Genomic DNA, 18,280 nt, shown 5'->3' with positions numbered 1-18,280 from the left:
TTCGCCATCACTGGCTCAGACACTACAATGACTTTGCTGTCCTCAGGCAACTCTGGGCTCCGCAGCCCAGCTCAGCCCAGCGTCTGGGAGAAGCCTCCCGGCTCCCACTGCAGCCCTCGCCCGGCTCTGGTATGTGTGTGGACAGGGACAGCAGCCAGCTCTTCGCCGGGCTCTCTAACAAGTTCCACGAGTCTGTTTGTTAAAGAAAAATTCCAGTGGGTGCATCCAACACATGGAACTCAAGTACAGATTTATATTTATCCAGCCCACTGCCAAGGAGATCACATGCCCTGTGAGTCACTCCAGATGTGCTCAAAAACAGAGTCTCTCTGTGGCCGCCCAGTCCCCCAATCCCGGAGAGAGTCGGATAGACAGGTCCCCGCCCGTGCCCCCAGGAGGCAGCCTCTGCCTCCACCTTCCGAGGCGGGAGAGGGCATCGCTCTTTGGAAAAGGGAAAGGTGGGAAGAACTGTACCGTCTCCCAGGAGGACCGGGACGGGCACACCTGTAGCTCCCGGGGTCCCGCTGGGGTGGAGGCGACTCCTCACCTGCGTGGAGGAGAAGATGTGTTGGAAGACGCTGCTGCTGCTGCTGCTGTGTTACGATGCTCAGGCCACTGTGGCCCACAGGTGGAGCAGGGGTGAGTTGCTTTTCATCATCTGTCTGATGCTCATCGTTCTTTTTTAAATACAACTAGGAATTGGGGGGAGGAGGCATTTCCTCCTTTAATCTCATCTCTGGGAATTGCTTTATGCTTCTTGACAAGCTAGCAGGTGTTAGGAGGTGACGGGGGACAGGACACTGAAGGAAATCAAAGCGCTGAGGGGACTTGGTCAAGGTGAGAACGCAGAGGGCATCCCTCTCAACACGCCAGGGCAAGTCATCTTTGCTGCATGGAATGTGCACAGACCCCCTCAAGCTCCTCCCGCCCTCCGCCAGGCTGCTGCCCTGGGCAGGCGCGCGGAGAGCAGGTGTCCAGGCGTGACATGCTAACACCTGGGAGTATGGGTGACAGATGCTACCTGGAGAGCCTGGCTGGAAGTGGACACATCTCCGCAGCCAGGCAGAGCAGGCCAGCGGCAGGAGAGGAAGGGAAAGTCTTCAGCATCCTTGCATCTACCTGCCTGCTGCCCCCACCGGCCCCCAGCCCTTCTCAGATGTAGTCCCTCAGAGCTACGTGCCATCTTTTCTCTATGCCCAGGACCAGCTTCAGGTGGCAGACAAACAGCACCCCCAGCCAGTGGGAGTTTATCACTGTCAGGAAGTGAGGGGCCAAGAGCGTGGACCACTCATGCCGATCTGAAATCTGCCCGCCCACCCCCTAAAGTCAACTAAGGTCTCTCTCCCTGGAAAGAACTGGAAAGAGGCAGGCTCATAGGTGTTTCGAGAGATCCAAACGGGGCTGAAGACTGGCATCGGGGGTCAGGATGAGCCTCCGGGTCCCAAGGAGAGTGTCAGGGAGGAAGGCCCGGCCCAGTGGGGACAGAGGGCACAGAGCAGATGGACCTGGAATGGAGGGGGGTGGGCACTGCACTTATTTGAGGCTTTATTCCCTCGTTTTTTACGCCTGAGATTAGGGACTTGCCAGTTCTCTGAACTGAGCTGTGAAATGAGTGTTGCCTTGGGGCAAATAATAATGTAACATTTTCCTTTATTTCCGGTGAGACCACTACACACACACACACACACACACATACGCGCACACACACACACACCACCCTGCTCATCATGTGCACAAACTTTGGGGCAACAGTTAGAAGCAGAGAGACATTGGAGTGACATCCTGCCGCTCACCCTGTGTGACACTGGGGTCTTCCTAATTAGCCTATAAAAAAGATGGTAAAATCCACTCTAAGCTGTGAGAAAGCCCGATGAGATGATTTGATTTGTAACAGGCTTGTGAACACGATAACCGCATCATGAGCTACCCCACAAGGAACTCACAGGTTTGGGCTCTGCCTCAAATGGGGCTGTGTGATCTCTGGCAAGTCTCTTAACCTCTCTGAGCTTTCGTTCACTAACAGATACCAGATTAACAACACCAAAACGTACCTTCACTGTGTTGTTGTGAGACTCAGATTAAAAATGTAAATAAAATGCTTTGTAAACGACGAAGCACTATATAAATGTTAGCCACTTAAAAATGAAATAATTCCATTTAAAAAAAGCTTGAGATCATCAACAGACAGTTTTATAGCAACATCCTGGGAGCAACTGCTCTGGCCCCACCCAGTCGGCACTGGGGAAGGGCTGCCCCAGCAACAAAACAACCAGGAAGCAGGGGCAGCGACCTGGAGGCAGAGGCGGGTGAGGCAGCTGATGCTAAGCACCAGATTAGTGGTCCACGTCAGTGCGCAGTCAACAAACGATACGGAGCCCTCCGGCGCTCATCAAAAGCCTTCCACATAGTGGATCTTTCTTCGCTTTTAACATTGTTTTCCTACTTATAAAAGGAATACACAATTGCCACCAGTTTTAAAAAGGAGTGGGAGTCACACCCAAATGTAAACAATTTTTCCAAATGTACTTACTGTTCCTTTCACCTTCACCCTTACCCCATCCCACCCCAAACCCAGGCCTAATTCCCTTTGGAAACAGCCTCAGGATGACCACCCTTATAAGATCCTCCTCCTCCAACAACCCGCCCCAACCCTCCCACTCCCCCACTCCTCACCACCGCCCGGCCTGTGCTCTCCCCCCACTCCCCACCCCCCCCCCACCCCGCCCGCCCGCCCAAGGGGAGAAATGTAGCGATAAACCCAAAGGGAACACACCCTGTTGTCAGGACGGCCTTTTCCTACCGGTCATTCTCCCTGAGAAGCGCTCTCTAGGATTCTGCCCTGGGAGGGAGCTTTCCACGCACCAGGCCGCTGTTCCAGCACCACCACCTCGATTAAGACCTAGTGACTCACCTGTGCTGAGCGCGGCCAGCCGCGAACTGGACACACCTGGCCCCGTCCCAGCAGCCCCAGCTCCTGCCCGAGCAACCTCGGGGGGCTGGAGACCATGGGCCAGTCTTTGAAAAAAAGGAATCTATGCATTAACTACCATGTAAATATCTGTTTTTTATTAAATACATATAAATTATTTCTTTAAAAAATTTTTTTATTGATTTCAGAGAGGAAGGGAGAGGGAGAGAGAGATAGAAACACCAAAGATGAGAGAATCATTGATCGGTTGCCTCCTGCACGCCCCCTCGCTGGGGATCAAGCCCCAAACCCAGGCCTGTGCCCTGACCTGGAATCCACCTGTGCCCTCCTGGTTCATCGGTGGACGCTCAACCTCTGAGCCACACGCATCAGGCGAATTATTTCTTTTTAAAGCAGCGTCACAGGGAGGGAAGGGCTGCCCCCGGGTGCGTGGCGGGATCTATCATTCTCGGTGTCCGTGTTCGTGCTGTGTGAGTTCGCATCGGGAGGGAAGCCCGGGGCCTGAGGTCCTGCCTAGGAAGTGCTGGCGGCCTAGGGGGCGCATTAGAGGACACCCCGCTTACCGCCCAGGCACCCCCGGCGCAGGCGCTGTGCTGACCTCGGGCAGGTGAGGACACTGAGTGAGACAGGACGTGCCCAGATCACTCCGCAGCAAGGACCGCGCTGATCCTGACGCCCCACCCCTCTGGCCGCAGGGTCCGGCTGTCACTCACCCCTCTCCATCCCCTCAGCAGCCCCGAGGCCCCCGGGAGGGGCCGGGGTGGGGGGGGGGGACCGTCTGGTCGCGAGGAGCGGCTCACAGAAGCCCTTGCAGAAGCGCTCCCGCTGCACCCGGCGCCCGGCCCAGCGCCTGGCTCGCTCCGAAGATGGCTGTGTTTCTAAAGGGCTGGCCCGGGAGCAAAAAGTAAATGACATCAGTAGATCTGGCACAAGATCTTTTATAAACCAGAGCTTTTCCTTTCCACACCCACCGCCTTTTCCATGCGGCTGCCACTGATTCATTAACAATGTGGCTGTGTTTGGCGGGAACTGGTCTGCAGTTGGAATCCCTTCCAACAAGCGCGGCGCAAGCTCGGGGTGCGGCTCCGTGGGACCCGCGGCGCCTGGATGCGGCTCTGGTACCCTGAACCTCTGGGGGTGGGAGGAAGAGGCAGGTTTTACCCAGATTATAAAAAGCCAAAGGGAAGGCCAGGCGCCAGGTCAAAACAGGCTCCTTCCTTTAGGGAAGCTTCGCCCATGCGTCTGAGCAAGAGGGCTTGGAGGGCTAAGGCGCCCGCCTTGCCTGGAACCATGGAAAGCAACTCCTCCCCGGCCAGAGCAGGGGCTCCTGGGAGACAAAGGCAGGGCACAGGCTTCAGGGGACGACATCTGCTCTCTGATAATTAGCCAGGACCTGGAACTGCGTATAAGTTCTAAAATCACGCTGTTAGGAGGAGAAAGACTTAGTGAAGCACTCGGTTTGAAAGAATGGAGTTTAAGGGCGAAGATCATTCATGTGTTTCTATGGGATCATTTATTCATTCAACAAACAGTCATGGGCAGGATGCTAGGCACTGGGAAGACAGTGACCAAAAGGGACACACCCCGTGCCTTGGCAGAGCTGACATCTAGTGACAGGAAGCAGACACGTATAGAAATAAAACATCTGGTTTGTCAGATGGCAATAGCGTAGGGGCAGGTTAGAGGGTATCCAGGATTATAATTTTAAGTCAGGTCGTCAGGGAGGGCTCCCTGAGGCGGTGACTGAAGACCTGAAGGAAATGTGGGTGTTCCAGGCAGAAGGAACAGAAGTGCAAAGGCCGGTGGCAGAAGCCTGCCTGGGGGGCTCAAGGAGCAGTGAGGAGGCCTGTGGCAGGGAGAGTAGCAGATGAGTTCAGACGTAGTGAGAAGCCACATCATGTAACACAGGTGGCATTTGAAGAACTTTGGGAAGCCAGCGAGGGTTCTGGGCAGAGGAGTGACATCTGACCTGTGCTTGCACAGAACCACTTTAGGTGCTGCGTTAAGAACAGAATGAGGGCGGGAGCCAAGGACGGAAGCAGAGGCACCAGTAGGAGAGGTGCTCAAGGCTTGGACGGGGGAGCTAGCAAAGATGTGACAAGAAGTAGCCAGATTCCAGATCTATTTTGAAGGTAGAGCCAACAAGACTCGCTGACTAGTTAGATTCGAAATGTGAAAGAAAAAGTCAAGGGCGGCTCTCAGGTGTTGGGCCCGAGCAACTCAGAGAGATGGAAAGACGGCAGAGAAGTAGGAGATCCGTGCGTGTGCGTGTGCGTGTGTGTGTGTGTGTGTATGTGTGTGCGTGCGTGTGCATGTGCGTGTGTGTGTGCGTGTGCGTGTGTGTGTTGGGGGCTAGGATTGGCCTGGGAATCAGGAGAGAGAACTGTAGCATGTCCAAAAGGAGATTCCTGTAGGCAGCTGCATATATAAAAGTGTGGCCTGGAAATAATAAGCTGGAAGTCAGTAGGGAAGTGAGGGTGGCTGGACGAGGAGACGCCCCAATGAGGCCAGAACTCTGCAATCTGAGAGGAGGGTGGGGAGGAAGAGCAGACAGCGAGGCAGGATTTTTTTTTAATCGAAGAAGTAACAGGTTTTCATGTTGACGTGAAAGACCCAGTGGAAAGGGAAAGGGAACCATGTAGGAGAGGAGGGTGGAGAGGTGAGCAACAGTTTTCTTGGAGACTTCACGCTCGTGGGAAAGTTGGCTCTAGACAGCAGCGTGCCCACAGTCACAGAAGAGAACTCGGTATCTGGGCAAGAGGCAGGTGACTGGTTTAAGGAGGAAGCAGATGGGGTGAAATCATCGTCTATGTCACAGTGAAACGGAGTGAGAAATGGGAGAAATGGTCGGGAAGCATGTCAGGGCCCGTGAGAGAATAACGATGAATTTCGAGTGAGACCATGGGTGTGTTTCCTCCCCCACCCCCCACATTCAGGTGCACCGGTGCAGGTGTGGGAAAGGTGAGGAGGTGGGTTGTGCTTTATGCCAAGTGATTGCAAGGGAGCAAAGAGGGGGCAGAGGAGGTGAGGATATGTGTCAGAGTGTGATCACAGGGCTGTAGGCATTTGACCTTGCACAGCACATTATAAATCAGAGTCACAGATTTTTTTTTAATATGTGTGCTTCATTTAATATGTTACAGACCATATCCATTCATTCATTCACAACGAACATTATCCTTCCTGTAGTTATTCAGAACTGAGGAACACCCAGTCTTTGGGCAGACGTGCCTACAAAAAGATAGCATTGTTCACCTATTGGCGAGAATGGGTTTTGGAGCCTGTGAGATCTGGGTTTTCATTGCAGCCCTAGAGCAAGCAAATCAGATGGCCTAGGACTGTGGTCGGCACACTGCGGCTCGCGAGCCACATGCGGCTCTTTGGCCCCTTCAGTGTGGCTCTTCCACAAAATACCACGTGCTGGCGCGCACGTACAGTGGGATTGAAACTTCGTGGCCCATGCACAGAAGTCGGTATTTTGTGGAAGAGCCACACTCAAGGGGCCAAAGAGCCGAATGTGGCTCGTGAGCCGCGGTTTGCCGAGCCGCAGTTTGCCGACCACTGGCCTAGGCCAAGTTTCTTAACCTCCAAGTTTCTTCTCTCTACACGGGATAGGAATACTTACCTCACACAGTGCACGTGGAAAGCACAAAGCATGCTGATGGGCGCCCAGTGGGCTCATGAGCTGTTGTTAGTCTGAGCGCCACATTTTAACAACTTCGGTCTGAGGTCCAAATGTGTCTTTCCACAGAAGATGTGGACAGAACATGCTGTGACACATGGTTCCTGCCTGTCTGGGTCCAATTTCTGCACTAACACAGTGCATGTGGCATAACCTTCAGCGAGCGAATCATTTGTTCTGTGCTGGTCTCTGCAACAGAATCATAACCACTCAATTTCTCCCTGAGGCTCAGCTGTGCAGGGCGTGCAGGAGGCGGGGAGAGCTCACAGCCCCCGCCCCGAGGCCAGCCGTGCGGGAGACGCCATGCGGGGAGGCTGGGAGTCCTCGTGGCCCTGGTCACACTGCGTGGCCCTCCTGGCACAATCACATCCTGAAGAAATCGCTGGAGACTGGCTGGGCAGGGAGCACTGAGTGGAGAAGAAAGAAACAAACTGGCCCAGTTTTACACCAAAAAAGTACACAAACTCAGTGATTGTGACAAAACTGTGCCATGAGTCTTCTCGCCCAAAGCTCGATGCTCAGTGGTGCAGAGGTGGGCACGGGTCCTCCTGCCAGTCCCTGGTCTCCCCGGCCTGCCCCCTCTCTCTGCTCCCTCAGAGGAGGAGTCCCTGCCGATGGCAGCTGGGGAAGCACTCAGGTCTCCTCCTCTCAGCCCTGCAAAGACTGCGCTGCCCCAAAGCTGACAGTGAGGAGGAGTCGAACCTAAAAAGACCTCCATAAACTTGGGAGATGGGACGCAAGGGAAAGGAAGCAAACCCAGCAAAGCATGCATGGGAGAGTCTCCAGGGATGTTGTGTTCTGTTGTTGCCTTTCCTTTTTTCTTTAATAGCTGGGTTTTTTAGATATCATTCCAAAATATAGGCATTGAGCCTGCACTGAGCCCAGCTACCGAGTCACACAGTCACCGAGGTCCAGGGGAGGAAGCGTAAGTTTCCTCCCCCGGGAGCTGGCGGTTGCCGGCAGATGTGCGATGTGTAGGATGGACGCAGGAACCGCAAGGACAGAGGAGGAACCGCGCTGTGTGGCCGGGCTCACGGATAGGCCCTGGGGACAGGGCTGTTTTTCTCGCCAAGCGGGAGCGAGTGTAGTTTAAAGCTTCACACGCACACTTCTGGGAGCTGGCCAGCCTTTGTTTCGGCCACTTACATTCTGGCAGGGTCCAGACTTCCCTTTTATGGGCAAAAACACCTGGAGTGACTGGAGGTTAACGTTGTACCTGGATGTTGGGACATGGAGCAGACACAGCCTGCAGCGAGTCCAGTGGAGAGGAAGGTACCCTGTCCCATTCCTGAGGAGGGAGGCCCTGAGATGCTCCCCAGCTCCCTGCACCTCTGCCTGCCACACGCAGTCAGAGCCGCTGCAGCAATGCCAGGGGTGCCTGCAGGAGGCAGGGGCACAGGCTGGGGATGGGAGGAGGGCAGAGCCCCCGCTTTTCAGATTCCTGTGCTCCCCACACACTTCCGGAAGCAATTGTCCATCCCCTGGCTGGTCTTGAGGCTGAAGTTATCTCTCATAATCTTTCCCAAACTCTGTCATTATTTTTGAAACGATGAGAACAACGCTTCCATGGTGAACTTCCGCTTTGAATCAGGAGGTATTTCCTTCCCACCTCTTTGAGGTAGAGGGTCCCTGGGTGAGCATGTTGGAGTGTTGCTGTCCCAGGGAAACGAATGAGTGAAGAAAGGCCGGTCTAGCCGGTGAATAACCTCCCCAGAGGCAGCCCCCGAGTCTGTGACAGGCAGCAGAAAGGCTCGTCCCCTCCTGTCCCCTTCACCTGCCAGGTGAGAATGCCTTTAAGGCAGCCAATCCCTTTAATGTCACAGTAAGAGAAGGGCTGGAAGAAGAATGAAAGAAGTAAAGTTGCTCTCAGATCCTATCCCGAGAAGACGGTTCATCACAGCTTCGTGGGAGGAGCACCCAGAAACAGGTCACATCTTGGTCTTGGACCAGCTCTGGTCCTGGTGTCGTCTCCCGCCAACGAGAAAGCGGAGTCGGAGCACACACCCTCTTGTGTCTCTACTTTGCCTCCATCTCTTCAGATGAGCCTGCAAGGCCTCCGATGGGAGTGAACTTTGCATTTTGGCGCCGTGTTCTTGGCTGTGGGTCCAGATAACCCAATGGTCATCAACCCGGCCTGCCTGTTATAATCACCTGGGAGCCATCCACCCCAGAGACACCCGTGAAAGGTCCTGAGAGGTGGCCGTGGCATTTGAGTTTTTAAAAACTCCCAGGTGATTCTACTGTACAGCCAAGGTTGAGAGCCACTGGGCTCACCTCAGAGTGGCCATAAGGCCGAGGCACCACCTTCTATACAGCCTCGGGCAAGCGCCTGCTGGTTCTCAGCCTTGGCTGCCATTAGAAGCCTCTAGGAAGCTGCCAAAAATCTACTGTCCCAGTTCCCCCCTCATTTGACTAAATCAGAACCTATGAAGCAGGGACAGGCCACCAGTATTTTGTTATTTTTTAATCCTCGCCCCAGGATATTTTTCCATTGATTTTTAGAGAGAGAGGAAGGGAGAGGGAAAGATAGAAAGAAATAGAGATGTGAGAGAAACACATTGATTGGCGGGGCCGGGGAGGAGCCTGCAACCGAGGTACATGCCCTTGATTGGAATTGAACCTGGAACCTTTCAGACCGCAGGTCGACGCTCTATCCCCTGAGCCAAACCAGTGAGGGCGGCACCAGTAGTTTTTAAAGCCCTTGCTCGATGCTAATGTGCGGTCAAGATTTTGGACCCGATGCCTAGGAGCTGCCTCACTCTCCTGAGCTCCACCTAAAACTACAGGCAGAGGCAGTGGGCGAACAGAGGCGAAGCCCTAAATCTCTGATTCTGTGAGGAAATGGCCAGTTTTCTGGCAACGAGAACAAATTCTGCTAAAATGCGAGGCTAGGAAATACTGCTCCAGTCATGGCTCCTCCCCACAGCGGTCTGAGGGAGCAGAGGTCATGCTGGTCAGGCTCCCCCAGTGCATGGATTTCGTCAGCCAACAGCGGCGCCTAGCGCCCGGCCTGGAAGCCTGCCAGGACCTGCTGGGGGCAGAACCCTACAACCATCTTCATCCTAACCCGAGAGGAACTCGCGGTATAGATAATAAATGCGTACAGAGAAAGCAATCTTACAGCAATACTCCACCAACCAGCTCTTTCCAGGAAGTGGAGATTCCAACCAGTGAGCTTTTCAGGAAATGTCTTTATATCAAAGATGTTTCATTTTTATTACTTCAGATCAATTTTTTTCTAAGATGCTTATGCAGCCCCCTGCCTTCTTTAACACAGTACCCTGGATGTCAGTGGGCCCGTTCTTGATGGTCCCAGGACACCAGTATCAAGAAGCAGAGCTGGCATGCTTTGCCCAACTTTAGGGGGCGCTACTTACCTCGGAGCCTCAGGTTCTTTACAGTTAGTTGCCCAGTTTTCTGGGAGATCACAATCCAGTGTCTTGGAGAAGCTGTACTTTTTTCTTTCTTTTTTTAAAATGACATGATTTATTTTAAGTGCTTCCCAGATATAAACTCCTCAAGTGGTACAATGTGTCCATTTACTGCTCCTGGATTCAAGGCACCAAGCCATATAGAGAATCTTACTTCCTCATTTATGCATTTGGGAGCATCTTCCGTAATATGAAATTTAACCAAAATCTCTCTATGCAATTATTTATGTTTTGTTTTTAATTGCTGTGTTGTTGGTTCGAGCCCAGTCAGGGCTTGAATAGTTATTTTGGTGGCAGCACACTGCAGCAGAAAGAAGAGTCATCTAAGATTAAGGGGATCTGACTAATCTACACTAATAATAGACAAATATGTAAATTGACCATACCTCTGCAACACCCCACAGCCAATCAGGAGGGGGTATGCAAATTAGGTCACCCCGGCAACAAAGGAAGCTAAGCTTCCTGCCCGCCTGGGCCGGCCTTGGAAGGAGGGGCCTGTGGGCGGCGGCCACGGAGCAGGCCAGAGTAAGCGGGAGGCTTGGGTTGCCCAGGCCGGCCGCCAAGGGAGGGGCCTGCAAACGGCCCTCAGGCCCTCACCCAGGCTGGCCATGCCCCCATGGGGTGAGGGTCCCCACTGGAGGGCATGGCCAGCCTGAAAACAGCCCTCAGGCCCTCACCCAGACTGGCCATGCCCCCCCAGCAGGGACCCTCACCCTATGGGGGCGTGGCTGGCCTGCAAACTGCCCCAGCCCCTCACCCAGGCCGGCACTGTCCCCAGTTGGGACCCCCACCCCAATGGGGGCATGGCCAGCCTGCAAAACACCACCGGCCCCTCACCCAGGACACCCTACCACCCAAGGGAACCCCCACCCTGATCTGGGACACCCTTCAGGGCAAATCAGCCAGCCCCCACCCGTGCACCAGGCCTCTATCTATACTAATAAAAGGGTAATATGCTAATTAGACAGGGAGACCTTCCAGGAGACCTTCCGGACATTCTTCTGGACAAAGCCATGGTGGCGGGCCGAAGTAGAGCGGTTAGGGGCCAAGAGGGGAGGGCTGTTGTGGGTGATCAGGCCAGGATGGGATGGCAGTTGTGGCTGATCAGGCCTGTAGCGGGGGGGGGGGGGCCACATTGGGGGTGATCAGGTCGGCGGGGGGGGGGCAGTTGGGGGTGAGCAGGCTGGCAGGGGGGCCAGTTGTGGGTGAGCAGGCCATCAGTAGGGGCAGTTGGGGGTAAGCAGGCCAGCAGGGGGGGCAGTTGGGGGCTAGCAGGCTGGCAGGGGGCAGTTGGGGGCGAGCAGGCCAGCGGGGGTGGGAGGGGCAGTTGGGGGCGAGCAGGCCAGCAGGCAGAATGGTTAGGGGCAATTAGGCAGGCAGGCAGGCAGGCATGTGAGCGGTTAGGAGTCAGCAGTCCAAGATTGCGAGAGGGATGTCTGACTGCCAGTTTAGGCCCAATCCCACAGGCAGTCAGACATCCCCTGAGGGATCCCAGATTGGAGAGGGTGCAGGCCGGGCTGAGGGACACCCCCCCCCCTTCCCCGCACGAATTTCATGCACCAAGCCACTAGTGATTTAATATTTGACATATCACCCTGGTCCCAGTTACCTTAGGTGCAAGAAGCTGTGCCTTTTTCTATCACCCCATAGGGTGAGGGTCCCTGCTGGGGGGGCATGGCCAGTCTGGGTGAGGGCCTGAGGCTTGGCAATCGTGGGGCTGTGGGGGTAGGCATGGCTGTCTGCTCCTGGCCTGATACGACCCAGAGAACTGCAATGTATAATGATTATTCCTACGCTCTGTAACATTCTGTCTCTTCCTTCACTTGGCCTCATAAGGTCCTAGTTCTCCCTACTCTCTACCCGTAGCAGCCCATCCATCTTCCTCCAGCTACTGTTTCCAAAGGCAACCACAAAGAAACAGCATTAGTGAGTCATTGACTTTGTCCCAAATGCATTTCTAAGTCAGCGGATCCTTGGGAGGAAGCCTAAGCCTGGCTCCACACTCCCCTACAGCCACCTGTCAGGGTCTTGGGCAGCTCTCTTCCTTTCCTTTGTCACCTGTGTCCAGATTCCTTAGCAGCTGTACTTCAGACGGCGGGGGAATAGCCAGAAGCCTGATCCTCTGATGAAAAGTGTTCTCAATAAATAGAAACCAGCACTTCATACTGATCAGAAGCTAAAATGTGCATTACTATTAGAGAACAGTATTATTAGGGGACTCATTTGTTGCATGTGTAGGGATTTGTTTGCTCATTTCTGTTTGATTTTAACATAAGTTCCCTTGACATATAGGGGTGGGCAAAAGTAGGTTTACAGTTGTGAGTACTTGAAACACAGAGTTTAAAAAGCTATTGCAATAATCATGACCTGCCCTAGCCGGTTTGGCTCAGTGGATAGAGTGCAGGCCTGTGGACTGAAGTGTCCCAGGTTCAATTCCGGTCAAGGGCACATGCCTGGCTGTGGTCTCGATCCCCAGTAGGGGGCGTGCAGGAGGCAGCCAATCAATGATTCTCTCTCATCACTGGTATTTATCTCTCCCTCTCCCTTCCTATCTGAAATCAATAAAAACATATTTAAAAATAAAAATAAAACATTTATTTAGAAATAAATAATCATCATCATGACCTGCATGTCTTTCTCCACACAAACAATCATAAACCTACTTTTGCCCACCCCTGTACACTACATACAGGGTGTCCAAAAAATGTATACATACTTTAACAGCTGATAGCTCAACTTTGAAAATGAAATGTATTTTAATGAACACTGCCTTTGTAATTATTCAGGGTGTGTGTACACATTTTTGGGGACACCTATATTTTTCCAAGCTTTCTGGGATGGTTCTGATAAGCAGCCATGTCTGAAATCACTGGTCTGAAACAGGAACATCTGACATGCCTGGGAGCTTCCAGGACACATCAGAGCTCCCTGTCATCTCTCCCGCTCACTGACCACCACAGCTTCCAGTCCGTCACTTTCAAGACCGGCTGGCTGACCTCAAGGTTACAGAGGGGAGGGCCAAGTGCACAGCTGCTGGAGCCTCTTCTTTTGTTTCTTGCAGCCGTGCTGTTCCCTGCTGCCCATCGGCCGAAGAGATCGTCCTCAATGCCCTTTAACCCCGTCCTGCAGAGCTCCCTGGAGGAAGTAGAACTGCTCTACGAGGTAGGCAGAGGCGCAAGTGGCCACATCACCCCAAAGGCATTGCAACTTTTCTGTTTGTTGGAGGAATGACCTGAGCCCCTGAGAATGAGGGCCCTGGCTGCCTTAGGGACTGGCCTGGACTCCTTTGTGGGGCCATCAAACCGTGGCCATCCCAGAGTAAGGAATCCCTCGAATCTCCTCTCCTTTCCCACATGCCAAACAGGGAGAGGTGGCATTAGGAGGTCACTGGGGGCAAAATTAGAGATTTAGGTTGGGCCCCAGGTGCCACTCCCAGCACCCTAGCAGCAGAGTCAATGTCTCGAGCAAATGCCAGGAGGCAGGACTCATCATAGGGTTCAGGCAATGCCAAGCCGCTTGTCTGGTGGAGCCCTGTCTCAGGTAACTGCCTACTGTGACAGCCCAGTCTCTGACCATCTGGGCACCCCAAAGGCTCTCTTCCTCTGCCCCTCATCTTCACCACTCAGACCCGCTTCTCCAAACCACGGGTAAATTTCCCAAGGCCCCTTGATCCAATTCAGCGATAAAATTCCAGGCTCAAGGTCTGAGCTTTAGTTCTGGTCCTGCCACTCATCAGCCATGTGACCTTGCAGCAGCCACCATATCTCTGGGCCCGGATCTCCTCAAATGTTAAATGAGGGATACAGTGATCTCCAAAACTCCCCTCCTGCCTTGACATCCTCTGGCATCCTCCATGTGCCAGAACTCTCCGGCTAAGAAAGAGACCGCCTGCTGCAGGCAGGTCCGACCACGGGGAACTCACTGGGAAATGCATAGCCTTCACCGAGTCCTGAACGTGGGAGTCATATCACAGGTCCCTTTGAGAAAGACAGGAGCGTGGAGATGGATAGAGCGGGGGAAGCTGGAAGCAGACACAAGTTAGAACCCGAGTCCAAGAGGTGTTTACTGGGTCCTGATGTGAGCCCAGCACTGAGCAAGGGATGCATGCGGCAGGCCCCACCCCCACTCCTAAAGAACGGGGGAGAAGTGAGGACAAACCTCTGTGTCCCACTTAAGTCCTAGCACCGCTCTCTGCGTCCTTCAGTCCCCAGCTTCTGATTTAGAATTATCTGAAATAGTTCATGATTTAGAAAATCTTCAGTGGGTGGGTGGGAGGGAGAAAGGGAAAAATGGGTTAATCTGGGACATCAAAAATAATAAATAGTCATTGAATAGTGGCTTTGTACCAGGGACAATGTTTATACCAGGGTGTCCATAATTGTCTTATTTACTTCCCACAACAGCCCTGTAGAGTATTTTTGCTACTAACCATTTCACAGAGGAGGAAAGTGAGGCTCAGGGACGTGCAGTGAGTCACCCAAGTCGGTGGGAATGTCAGAACTGGAACCCAGGTCTCCTGGATTCCAAAGCTCTTTCCACAGCGGCCTCCCCCCAAGGAAGGCAGGTGAGGACGAAAACAGTGGTGTCCTCCACAACGCCCAATGCTTCATGTGTTTCCATACCTCATGTCTCACCAGTTCCTGCTAGCTGAGCTGGACATCAGCCCCGACCTGCAGATCTCCATCAAGGACGAGGAGCTCGCCTCCCTAAGGAAGGCCTCTGACTTCCGCACCGTCTGCAATGATGTGATCCCCAAGCGCATCCCGGACATCCGACGGCTCAGTGCCAGCCTCGCCAGCCTCCCCGGCATCCTGAAGAAAGAGGACTTTGAAAGGACAGCGCTGACCCTGGCCTATGCGGCCTACCGCACAGCCCTGTCCCAAGGGCATCAGAAGGACATCTGGGCCCAGTCCCTCCTCAGCCTTTTCCAGGCCCTGAGGCATGACCTGATGCGGTCCTCAGGCTCCAGAGTGTCTGCCTGAGAGGCAGGCCCACACCAGGACCTCGGAGCAGGGCCCCGCACACACAGTAATCCAGAAATTCTTCATTCTCTACACCATTTATAGAGGCCAGCAGCAAAACACATGCCACCAGCTCAGAGTAGCAGAGATAAAATAATTCAGCCCCATGCTCTTTCCCCGTGGTAGCTTCCTGACAGGCGCATCTGATTCATGTCATAAGGTGACCTGGGCCGGAAGAAAGGGCTGGAGTGGTCATTCAAGATGCCTCCAGAGGCCGAACGGTTTGCCTGGTGACATGCAGAGTCTAAGAGCCGCTTCCACACTGAGTGACTGCCACAAACCCCCACGAGGGAGGACAGAGCTGGAGGAGACATCATAGAGGTTTGAGCATGGTGGGAAATGGGGGACAGAGTTCTTTGGTCCTAAGAAATTAGGGTGCTGGGTTAAATGCACATTTTCTGAAGGCTCTGTAGTAAGATACAACAAAGCTAGAGCGACAGCCAAATAAGTACTTTGTTAGCCAAGGATAGACTCTTCAATTTTTCTAAAAGTCGCCGAGAAGAATGAGTTAGAAAACTGGTAATTGTCTGACCTGTATGTCTTGACTCTTCTTATGTGAGGGCTGGTCTACTACAAACAGGCAACGCCTTGTCTTCTGAACAGGGACGCCAAGCTAGCAGAGAGGTCCTGCTAGCAAAGAGGGGGCACCCGCGGCCTCGCCGTTCTGTCCTAACTCAGATTACTTAGCATCATCAGAGACTCGGTGCTCCAAATACAACTGATTTTCAGATGACAGAATTTTACCCTTTCAAGGCCAGTTTTTCATGTTAGCGATATTGACTTGATATCTTTTGAAACTACGCAGATGGAATGCCTTAAGCTTTTATTTAGTAGCTCTGAAACATCCGAAGGAAGGAGTTGGATAACTTAATCTCTAAGGTTCTTCGACTCCTGACATTTCCAGTCATTTATCTAACTGTGAGACAGTGCACCGGGACCCGCGAGGCCAGCTGGACTATTGTGCCAGCCCGGCAGGTCCCAGGCTTGGCTAATTCTGTCTCGGGGTAAGCTCTTCTGCTGCCTTCCTCGCTGTCAGGCGAGAAGAGTGTGCTTTTCTCTGTGACCAACATCACTTGCTTTTTGCATTTTGCTCTTTCATAGCTTACAGCCACTAAAGATCGGATGGCTAGGCTTGTTATACCTCTGCGCTAAGAGTTACTAGATGAAGGCCTCTGCTGAGCGAAGCGCCTGGGTTCCAGTAAAGAGTCCCCACTCGCTCAGAGATCGCTCTGCCCCCCCCCCCCCCCCCCCCCCCCCCCGCGGTTTACAGCCTGGTCCTGGAGGCTGACATCCAAGTAGTCTGATCTTTGAATGAGTGAGGATTCGTTCGGCTAAATTTGATTTTGAAAAGGGTATTTAACAATTGTCATTTGATGATCACAAAAGCTGGTCTGGACTTCTTTAAAATCATTGAACATGTGCGCTTTGCCTAGCAGCCCGAGCTGCGTGATCTTTTTGGAGAAGTACTAGAATGCAGGAAGGAGGTACCAGAGAAAAACATAGCTTTGCATCCTGATGGTCTCAGGCACAGAAGACAATAACTCACGCCCCCTCCTTCTTGTTCTCTGATGGCACTGCTCATTTACCGCCCTCAAATGCACACTGAGGACAAATGCTTTTTTGCTCATTTTTCCTCTTCCTAAAAATATCGGTTCTCTTTCACATGCTCTGCTGGTCTCTTTTTTAAATTTAGTTTGTGTCTCTGCAGCTCTCTCTTGGGCTTGATTCTGATTCTCTTTGCCCCCATTTCTTGGAGCCGCTCCAGGTGCCCTGGGGTTGACATTTGCACACTATCTCGGCCGCCCGCATCGTACCCTGAGCACCCTGGCTTTCGGCCTCCTTTGATTATCACTGTCTGATGAAAACAAAGATCAAAGCAGAGACAGGGGTGGGACTGCCCACAGGCAGATTAGCCTCACAATATACCTTCACTGTACTTCTCCTTGATGTGAGATTTGAAGGGGGTTAGTAGAGGCCTCAGCCGCTAGACACTGAACAATAACTACCCTGACCACCAGCCTTGCATCCTATGCTGGGACGCCACTCCATCGGAAGGGGGTCTGGGAGCTTTCAGTCACCAGCTGGAAAGACGCATTGGTGGTCCCCTGGTTACCCTGTCATGCTATGCATGGCTGCTCCAAGTCGGGGGGTCCGTGAGTGGGAGGATGATTCCCAGACCAGGGAGAGCAATCGGTGGTGGTTCATTCACCCTGTAACAAAATAGTAAAGGCACTTCTGTATTCATGAATTCGGGTCCATGTTTGTGTGGCAATACATGACTGAAAAAAATAGAAAAAGAAAAGTCATGAGCTTTTTTAAAGACAAGTAAATATTTCATTTTCAGTAACTAGATACTTCAACATTATTTTAGTCTGAATACAAATTAGTTGTTTACCCACAGAAAATTTTATAACCATGACTTCATTTACATCCAAAATCAAATGTTACACTCATGACCGCCACCCCAAAACCCGCCTCTCTGCCCAATGCACAAGAAAGTAGAAGACTGGACAGAAACGGAATCTTCCATTTGCCTCATTAATGCCACACTGTACACACCACAGTCACAACTGAGTCACAATGTGTCACATTTACTCATAAACAGAACAGTTTGGGGTGTGATGTTTGTAGTGGAAATTTGAGGATCTAGAAATTCTGGCAGTTTCCTCCATAGTTGGCATCCTCACGGCTACCTCTGGTGTCACTCAAGAGACTTTGCAAAATGTCTATGTGCTGTCATTGCTCTCTCGCCTCCCCTTGACTCTAGCTGAAAGAGAATCACATAAGCGGTCAGTCAGAAGGTATTTCCACAGGTAAACTGATCTACGATCAAATGCTTGTTAACTGACTTTACATGGCACCCCTTACTTTCCTAGCCCTTTCTGATGTCTTACTTTTTTTTTATTATAGTAAATAAAGACAGAAAACCACAACACAAATTAACCATCTGAACCATTTTTAACTGTAGGGAGATGTTAAAAATTAACTATATGCACATTGTTCTGTGACAGATCTCTCGAACTTTTTCATCCTGAAAAAATGGTATCTATGGAACAATAACTCCCCTTTTCCTGTCCCCCCAGCCCCTGGAGACTACCATTCCACGTTTTGTTTCTAAGAGTTTGACTACTTTCAATACCTCATATAAGTGGTATTTATCTTACATTTCTTAAGTGTTGTATTCTGGAAAATGCTTTCTGCAACTGAAAAAGTGGCT

At 52.3% G+C, this 18,280-nt stretch overlaps 1 protein-coding gene across 1 annotated transcript; it reads left to right on the top strand.

Moving 5' to 3' along the window:
- The first annotated feature begins 363 nt into the window (after positions 1-363).
- On the top strand, positions 364-16,297 carry FAM180A (family with sequence similarity 180 member A). Its single transcript, XM_070423966.1, has 3 exons — positions 364-639; positions 13,104-13,204; positions 14,680-16,297. The coding sequence occupies exons 1-3, from the start codon at positions 564-566 to the stop codon at positions 15,022-15,024; spliced, it is 522 nt and encodes a 173-aa protein (XP_070280067.1). The 5' UTR covers positions 364-563; the 3' UTR covers positions 15,025-16,297.
- Positions 16,298-18,280: the final 1,983 nt, after the last annotated feature.

The sequence above is a fragment of the Myotis yumanensis genome, unplaced genomic scaffold (genome assembly GCF_028538775.1).
Source record: "Myotis yumanensis isolate MYYU_CA2020_CCGP unplaced genomic scaffold, mMyoYum1.0.hap1 SCAF_9, whole genome shotgun sequence".
NCBI lineage: Eukaryota > Metazoa > Chordata > Mammalia > Chiroptera > Vespertilionidae > Myotis > Myotis yumanensis.
The sequence above is the reverse complement of the archived record's forward strand: the minus strand, read 5'-3'. Positions and strand labels throughout refer to the sequence as shown.

Coding starts and splice junctions, on each gene's coding strand:
- FAM180A (XM_070423966.1), top strand. CDS start 564: ATGTGTTGGAAGACGCTGCTGCTGCTGCTGCTGTGTTACGATGCTCAG. Junction 640..13,103: donor GGCCCACAGGTGGAGCAGGG/GTGAGTTGCTTT, acceptor TGTTTCTTGCAG/CCGTGCTGTTCCCTGCTGCC. Junction 13,205..14,679: donor AAGTAGAACTGCTCTACGAG/GTAGGCAGAGGC, acceptor ATGTCTCACCAG/TTCCTGCTAGCTGAGCTGGA.